Source organism: Mizuhopecten yessoensis, unplaced genomic scaffold (genome assembly GCF_002113885.1).
Source record: "Mizuhopecten yessoensis strain PY_sf001 unplaced genomic scaffold, ASM211388v2 scaffold6919, whole genome shotgun sequence".
Classification (NCBI taxonomy): Eukaryota; Metazoa; Mollusca; class Bivalvia; order Pectinida; family Pectinidae; genus Mizuhopecten; species Mizuhopecten yessoensis.
In genome coordinates, this window is record NW_018406790.1 from 299,228 (window position 1) to 308,749 (window position 9,522).

Sequence of the window (9,522 nt, forward strand, 5' to 3'; positions counted from 1 at the left end):
TTGTCTGTCCGTCCGTCCGGCATAAACTTTTATTTGTCCGGCAATCTCCTCCTACATTTTTCGACCAATCTCTTTTAAACTTGGTATACATCGTAATCATGATATGAAGTTGTGTCTCCCTGAAAAGAATTTTGATTCGACAATTTTTCCAAACGTTATTGCCCTTTGTTCATTTCGGTATATGATTTTTGTCCGGCAATCTCCTCTTACATTTTCCGACCGATCTTTTTGAAACTTATTATACATCATAATCATGATATGAAGTTGTGTCTCCCTTAAAAGAATTTTTATTCAACGATTTTTCCAAAAGTTATTGCCCTTTGTTTATTTCGGTATATGATTTTTGTCCGACAATCTCCTCCTACATTTTTCAACTGATCTCTTTGAAACTTGGTATACATTATAATCATGATATGAAGTTGTGTCTCCCTTAAAAGAATTCGGATTGTCAGCTAACCACTCTAAGAATGATGCAGATCTTATTTCAATGTAAGAAAGTATATAACACTATATGACATTTGACGGGCGTATGTTGTTCCGCCCCACGGTACTCTTGTTTGGATATACTTTGTGGTTCCTCCTGTGCAAGTTGTGATTTCAAAAAATAAATCTGGAACCTTTTTCCAGTCAATTTCCAGAATGCAAAGTACAAATAAGGGAAAATTTGTAAATGTAATACTCTTAATAATTTATATGTGATTGGGGGAGGTTTGATATTGATACTAAAACCCTGACTTTCCTTGAAAAATTGGGTGGGAAATTGACTAAAGAGTTAGAAGAAAAATGTAACAAAAAAAACATACTTTTTTTTTATTAATATCAAAATATTACTTAAGTGCTTCATAGGCAGCAAACCGATGATTTATGCAGCATGTGTTATAAATATCTCGTTATCATCTTAAACCGTCCAGTGTCCAGTGAACTCTATACTGCTGTTAGTACTTCATTATATTACCAGGCTTTGCCAGTAGCTATTTCTACCTTAATGTTACTGAACTCAAAATATAAAAACGAAATCTGCTGCAATTTAATTCGCATAATGTAAGGTTACAAAAATAAACATGAAACCAATGGCAACATCTGCTTATTGTTTCACCCGTTAATTTAAAGTAAGAAATTGTTTACAATACGACTCTGAACTTAGTTCAGTTTGAGTTTGCAATGCTAAGATTTTCCCCGAAGATCTATTTTGTCTAAATATAGGAAATTATTGCAAGTATTCTGACATATGATCTACACAAATTGATTATATTTGAGCACATTGACTAAAGTTGTACTAATATACATGTATTAATGTATACTTATTTTTCTTACCAACCTGTGATATCATTATTATGTTTTAGATTTCTTAAGAGCATATTAATTTCTATATATATATATATGTACAGATCTAGATACACATGTAAATATACTTCTGTATATATTTACTAGTATAGATGTTTACGTTTAGACATATCTGTTGCATTGTTCAACAAGATATGACAAGTGTAGAAATAAATACTTAAGTATAAAAAATATTGTTGTTCTTGTTGTATATTATATGGATGGAGCATGCGCAGTGACAGTCCTACCAGGTATATACATTGTGTATCACCGACTTTGTCACAGCACACAATAACAACCACCAGGGACACTCCATGTAAACAAAGTGACAGTCCTACCAGGTATATACATTGTGTACCAGCGACTTTGTCACAGCACACAATAACACTCGCCAGGGACGCTCCATGTAAACAAAGTGACAGCTAGGCCAATCTACGGAAACAGTATTAGGGTGAAACATGCATTTTCTATCGCTGTTCTTCTAAAGAGTAAGATTCTTTAGCTTCTAACCCAAGGCTTAGCCAAGGACCAGTTATTTAGAGTATTTCCCCGAGGACGGAGAATTTACTCAAATTGGTGAATAATTATTTTTAGGTCACCTGAGCTTTAGCTCAAGTGACCTATTGCTATCCGTCTTCGTCCCTTGTCGTCCGTCGTCCGTTAACATTTTACATTTTCAACTTAAGCTGAAATACTGGCAAAGGGATTTCATTAATATTTCATGGGAAGGTTACTGACATCTCCCTGACCAAGTGTAGTTATTTTCCGGGTCGATCAGATATCCAATATGGCCGCCACGGCCGCCATTTTGAGAAACTATTTCAAACTTAAAAACCAGTTCTAATAGGCCGATTTAACTGAAACTCGGTCTAGGAATGATCAGCTCATGGTCCTGACAAACTTAAGTTAACGTTATACTTAACTATTTTGTACTGAAATTGGTACATATTTCAACAACTAAAATAGATACTGTAGGACTCAGGTGACCGTTTAGGCCCATGTGCCTCTTGTTTTCTAATCTCAAATAGTCCTACAAGTGGTGATTGCTTTTTTGATTGCATTACTATTGTTGACTTGACGTCAATGGATTGTTGACATGATGTTATACAATTGATATGACTGGGAATTTCCTCCTCTTTACCCTAGGGTAAGGCAGATAAGTCTTTCCCTGACCAAAAGTGTGGATATCTCGGTCTTATGGAGAAGAAAAAAACTAGGTAAAAGACCGCTCACATGCGCTAATATAGATCCGTATCACTCTGGAAAGCGAAACCTCGTGCTTAAACATAAAAACTACTGATAGATTCTGTTATACACTGCAACAGGCATAGTTTTTAGATCTACTCTGTAGGTTAGGAAGCAGGCTTATAACCCTGTTCTCAATTTCTATGTCATTAGAATATCTCGGGCTGAAGAACGAACGGCATATGCCGGAATATTGGCAAACGACATGACCAAAAAAGCGGCAAAAATATACGCATGAAGAAAAAGAGATTTAGGAATTGTATGCGTCAAGTTCTTAGAAAGTGACAAATGCAAATATCGCTTGCGCTAAAAAGTTTGTGACTTTCGCATTTTTCATAACCAACATTTGCCTCAAAATTCTATATATCATCTTTATTTCCTCCAAATTGAAGAGCATGATACAATGATAGTACATGAATAATACATTATTTACAAAATGACAAAATGACATTCATGCAAGTTCACAAACGAATAAACATATTATTAAATATCAGTGATATAATATCGGTTTATGTAGCCAGTAAAAAAAAAAAGTAAAAAAGTAAAAAAAAAAATACCTTGCCTATGTTTGATTTTTTTTACATTTTCCTTATATCAAAAAGGCAAGAATTTGTAAGACATTATTATAATAATTATTATTACGTATATAAGTCAAACAAAAAGTTTGTGACTTCCGCATTTTTCATAACCAACATTTGCCTCTAGAATTCTGTGATATTCTCAACGACTGTCCGTTTCACAAAAGGATACGTGACATTTTCGCTAGAAATATGATAAAAGATTCCAGAGTTTTAAAGTAAGGACAAGAGAAGTAATAGTACAATGAAACGATCAAATAGTATAAGTTTGCAATTCCTAAAAATTACCTGAAAGCGGGTATATTAATGCCATGGCACGTGACGTACTTTCTCCGCCCTGTACTATGAAGTAACCTACTGAGTACCCGAATCCAAAGGAACATTTGTTCATGCGACGAGTTGTACTAGCCAGGAGAGTCAAGCTTAGCTTCGTTTAGAAGACAAATACGGACCTCTGCCAAACATTCTTTATACACCATAGACAAATCTAAATGCGGTGTGCAAACACAGCTACGATTTGTATATTAATTAAAAGCTAAATTGATCTGGAAATTTTAACGAAAATCAGTGTCAGATTGCGTACAAACATCAAGATGTGTAGTTTATCCAGTGTTATATGGCATTTTACCGTCTATATTACTTTTTTTGACCCATATATTTATACTAATGCATATACAAGATACTAGAAACTTTATTTAGAGTCGTATAAATAAAGGCTCTTGTCAACTATTATTGCGACAAACCTATTTATGGAAAACAATAAAAACATTATAATATAACATGAAACAGGAGTTATCACAGATAGCTTATTCATAAATACAAGTGTAGCATTAAGTCCTTTCACAGTGAAAGGGAAAAGTATCATATCTCAGGTTTCTAAGTGATCGGCAATCTCCTAACTAAAGAGGCCCCAAGACATGACATAACAGAGTTGATACGAAATTAAAATTAAAATAAAACAAAGCGGCATGAAGTGCTATCAAAGATAAATAATATTCAAAAAAGGATACTCAAGAAGACATAATTTGAAAGTGAACACTTGTATATCACACAATCACTAACGAGTAAGGTTAAATCACTATAGAGTGGAACATAGATACATTGCTAGTATATAGCACACAATCACTAACGAGTAAAGTTAAATCACTATAGAGTGTAACATTGATACAATGCTAGTATATAGCACACAATCACTAACGAGTAAGGTTAAATCACTATAGAGTGGAACATCGATACAATGCTAGTATATAGCACACAACCACTAACGAGTAAGGTTGAATCACTATAGAGTGTAACATGGATACAATGCTGGTATATAGCACACAATCACTAACGAATAAGGTTAAATCACTATAGAGTGTAACATGGATACAATGCTAGTATATAGCACACAATCACTAACGAGTAAGGTTAAATCACTATAGAGTGGAACATAGATACAATGCTAATATATAGCACACAATCACTAACGAGTACGGTTAAATCACTATAGAGTGGAACATAGATACAATACTAATATATATCAGAGAATAGAAATTGACACTAATGTAGTTTAAACTTAAACATGGTATTGACATCAATGGTATCAATTAGTTCTGTAAAAATATTGAGGAGAAAGAGAAAGTAACAACTGTTTAAAACAGATATACAAGATGATACTGATAGCAGTGGTGTAAATTAATTGTGTTCTGTAAAATGTAAAATAGATACCGTAAACAAAAAGTATGGAATAAGAGTAGCATGATACAATTTAAAAACTCATGACCAGTGCAAACACGTGAAACACTAATCCGTACAGAGATTGCAAAGGCAGATGGGGCCATCCCAGGAGTGAATCAGCCAGCCGCCTGTACTCCTTGAAATTTTCAACTCTTCGGAATTCATTAGGGAGACTTTTCCATACAAGGGCGGGCTCAACATAAAACATTTCTGTTCGTACTTCACAGTGTTTACCCTGGGCACCTCCGCAGTATTTGTTTCCCTGCGTTCATAGTTTGATATATTTAAGTTACAAGGTTAAGGATATACTCGGGAGACACTTTGTGTATAAGTTTAAAAACCTCACAACCCATGTCCTTCAGTCGCCTCTCCACATGTAGCCTATCGCTGTTGGCAATACTGAGTAGCTACCTGAAGGATGAGTTGTAATCATTATATATATAAAACATGACGCCCTTCCTTGTATCTTCTCCGTCTTTCTTACACTTTTCAAATACAAATGTAATATAAATGCCACATTAAGGGACAACAGTTAAAAAATTTGAAACAATAAAAGAGTTATAAATGTTATCTCAAAAATCGTAACTTACATCATTTATATTAAAACAACAGAATATCTAATGACCAACTTCAATGAAAATATGGTAAAATGTGACCAAAGGATGGATTCCCACGATTAGTATTGAAAAAAAGTATCAGGAGAATAATGTTTTCTTCATCAACGACATCCGCCATGTAAATTCAGGCAATGCTACATTCTCAAGTGACAACAAAAATGGGCAACTAACAAACATAAGCCAAACATATCCACGTCATATCACACACAAAAAATAGCATATTTCCAATGAGTCCTGACGGCGACCGTAAAAGTTGTCCACAGTCTTCGTCAACCTGCATCTCTGGAAACCCTCTGTTGTAAGTTAGTAGTCGACATCTATCACGGAAGTCGTGATATTTGAATCAGGCTCTTAAATACCAAATCAACTATATGCCATGTAAACATCGTAGGTTGCTGAAGCAGGGATATTACTATCAAGACAGGGAAAGTTCAAGATCGGAAAACGAAATCGTACCGCTTATCGTATACAGATTAGACGTTAACTGTCACCGTTGGTTCTGATGTAATAAAGATCAAAGAAAGCGATGAATTTAAGGAACACGATTGAACCACGTGGTTTGAATTTGCCAAATCATTTACACAAGAGGAATTACAGTTAAATATTTTACATGCTTCATAAAGAATCCAATGTGAGAGGCTCGAATCCTAAAACATTTGGTTTGGCGAGGGAGCGTAAAACAGTTTAATGTCACCTTATCAGAGATATTAGTTCCAGGAGTATCGTTTTTGTACGCTGTAAAACCATCGATGTGTACTTGAGTGTCTCTGGATCTAATCCTGGTAGATGTTTGAGGTTCACTAGAACTGAACGTTTCAGCTTTTTGAGTCTCACTCTTTGTGACTGCATGTACTTGCTCTCATACAGATGGCTGATACATCGTGCAAAGATATAAAGGGCTAATGCATTGCATTTGATGGGCAACGTATCAAGGTCTGGATCGCTAAAGCGTCCCACCATATCTTGAAGGAAAGTGTCGTGCCACATTCGCTGCAGGTCACCATACACAAGAATGATGGATAGGCTACGCGTGGGATCCACTTTGTAAAGTATTGTTTCTATTCTTCTCATAACTGTCTTCGCTTTCACATATTCTTTGTTGAGGTAATAGAATAATGCCAATTGAATGCTGCCTGAAAATTCCTTGTCGTCAAATTTGCTAATTGGATACACTAGACTTATACCTCGAAGGTACAACTCTTCTGCTTGACGAATGTTGTTTCGGATGAACCCAGTCTGTCTGTGTATTATATCTGCTAGGAAACGGTACAGTAGAGACCTCATACAATCGACCATGTCGGGACAAACGATATTGTGTAGGTCGCGAATGGTTTCATATAGCACTGGGCAAAACACATGTTCGTCCTTCACCGATAATTCTGCTAGGATGAAGGATATGGTATCCGTTTCCATCACAGCCGATATCTTATCTACAGCTATGTTTGATGTTGAAGATCTCAAGAACAATTTCCGAATCTGAACTGACAAATCTCGCCTTGGACGAGAGAGTAACCTGTCAAAAGCTCCGTCAAATGTTTCGTCGCACAAGCAGTTGAGAAAGAGTCTTGGGTTTAGGGGTTCTATGTACCTGCCAATATCGGCTGCAATTCTGTCACACTCGTCTGGCACTAAGTGGTCAATCAAATTGTTTTCCGGCATGAATAGTTGTGGAAGATTTTTGGAATGGAAACATTGTTGAAGAAATTTCAGACACACAGAGGTACAATGCAGGAAGTTCTTGGCTGTCCAAACAGCAGGCTCCATCCTCTCACAACACCAAAGCAGTGCCATTTTCACATAGTACGTTCTCAGAACATCGTCAGAACTGCAGATGTCTTCCTCTATTCGCCTCTTTATATACTTCAGGAAAGCATAAACAGCAAACTGAACGTCAGACAAACTTCTGATTAGAAGCTTCTCCGCAGATGCAAATGAAATACGAAATTCCAAAGAAGTTTCATTACAAGTCGGATGACTGGCACTTACGACAGCATATTGGACCTTTGTCAACCTCTCCACGGTCGCTCTATCCGGCCACGTTCTTGTCCTCTCAGTGTAATTTTGTAGCAGACGACCGGGGTTGACACATTTCACAGCTATGACCCAGTCCTGTTGTAGTTCGTCACTAGTCAGGGCTGGCCCGTGTGAATGCCATGCACTAAACTTGCTGTTTCCTTCATGGAACATTGTTACCAAAGCAGTATTGCAAAGAAAGACAACTCTTTTTCTCTTCGCTATAAATTGTTGGGGTATCGTATATGAATCACTTACATTTTTTCGGTGGAACTGGAGTTTGCAGTATCCTGGGTGACAGCCTTCTGTATCTATCACAAACATGTTATCTAAAAGGTCCACTTCCGGTGAAGGAAAGCACGCCGAAAGTGTTGTCATGGTGCTTAATGTGTCCGTATCGTTCGCTAAAAAACCCAAACCTTCGCCCCGACTTCCAACTGATTCATAAGCGGCAGAGAAATATGGCCGTCCCGTTGCTATAGCCTCAACAGCGAGGCGAGTAAAGAAGTGATCGAATGTGTCCGTTTTCGCCTCAGTAAGTTTCCGCGATTCTGTATAATCTTGCATACATTTACATATTTCGTCATTAATCGTCATCAGCAGTTCTTCCGCCTGGTGGTGACAAGGTATCTTGGTAGGAAACTGTGCCTGAAAGTCTGGAACATTGCAGTGTTCCATTTTAATACACTTTCAGCGAGAGAAAAACCCAGGAATTTTCTTTAGAAACAGAAATGTCTTTTCTTCAAGCTGAGAAGTTATTTAATCTCCAATTATCACACAAAAAACACCGATTATATTTTAAAAATTTCCTTTTCCATTGATGTTTCGTCAATAAGCCTAGCTACTATACTGCAGTTCTTATTCTGTATTTCATTTTCATATTGAGGATAATTTGCTGTCACAGTGTTAAGTTTAGGAGACACTTACCGACGCTGTTCACAAAACAGTCGTTAATTAAAGGATGTAAGGGTAAATATCTGTGACCAGACACTTTGTCATGGTTCGTTGATTCTCGTAAACATTTGCCAAAGTTGTGTTTACATACACATCAGTATTAAGTTTGATACTAAGCACATCTTTCCATTGTGTGAAGTAGACTTGCATGTCTTTACCGTATACCGTAATACACAGAATACGGTCTGTTCACTTCACAAAATTCGAAACGCCCCAGAGGTTATGCACATACAAGTCCCTCACAAAAACATTGTATACACACATAGCATGTAAAAAACATTGCATGTATATATATATATACATAACATGTGATATGTCAGCGCTGATCTGGATTCTGTGAAGTGTCCATGAAGCTGCTAATATAGCAATATTGAGCTACTGACTTTCGTATCCCCTCTCAAGAATTACTCTACGACGCCATAGGCCTCGGGTAAGACATAACCGGTGTATATGTACGGATATAAACCTGTAGTTTTTGTTCCTGGTTGATCCCCGTCTTTATGTAACACCGATAGATGTACCTGTCTGCATAGTGTCTTAGGCGCAATCAACTTCATTGACGTTTTTTTATTATTTTTTATTGATTTATACACTGAATCGTACTCAAACAGAAATTGAAGGCAGACTTAAACCATATATAGACCTACACAGTTTAAAACACAGCTCGTCACCACTCGGCCTAACCAGGACGTGTTGACCCTGACCAGTGTAAAAATTATCTTTAACAGAAGATGAAGATAACTGGAATCAGCCGAGGCTAGCCAGATGTGCAAGTTTATATCTTGTGTACAAGTTTGTAGCTAAAATGCAGCTTTAGACCAAGTTACTCCAGAAAGGATAATACAACTCAGATATGAAGGATATGAAGTTATGAACATTTATTATAGGGATCAGATAAACAAGAACTTAAAACATGAAATGTATCCTCTATGAAGTATGGTATATAATTATAAGAACCAACATGATTCTTAAAATGAATATTAAAAACATAGATCAAGAATACCAACTAACTATTGTACATGTACATTCAACAGGTGTAACAAAATAATCATGACATAATAACACAAATTTTA

At 36.3% G+C, this 9,522-nt stretch overlaps 1 protein-coding gene across 1 annotated transcript; it reads right to left on the reverse strand.

Moving 5' to 3' along the window:
* Positions 1-3,347: 3,347 nt before the first annotated feature.
* Positions 3,348-8,666, reverse strand: LOC110452846. Its single transcript, XM_021501559.1, has one exon. The coding sequence runs from the start codon at positions 8,171-8,173 to the stop codon at positions 6,173-6,175; it is 2,001 nt and encodes a 666-aa protein (XP_021357234.1). The 5' UTR covers positions 8,174-8,666; the 3' UTR covers positions 3,348-6,172.
* Between the last annotated feature and the right edge of the window lie 856 nt (positions 8,667-9,522).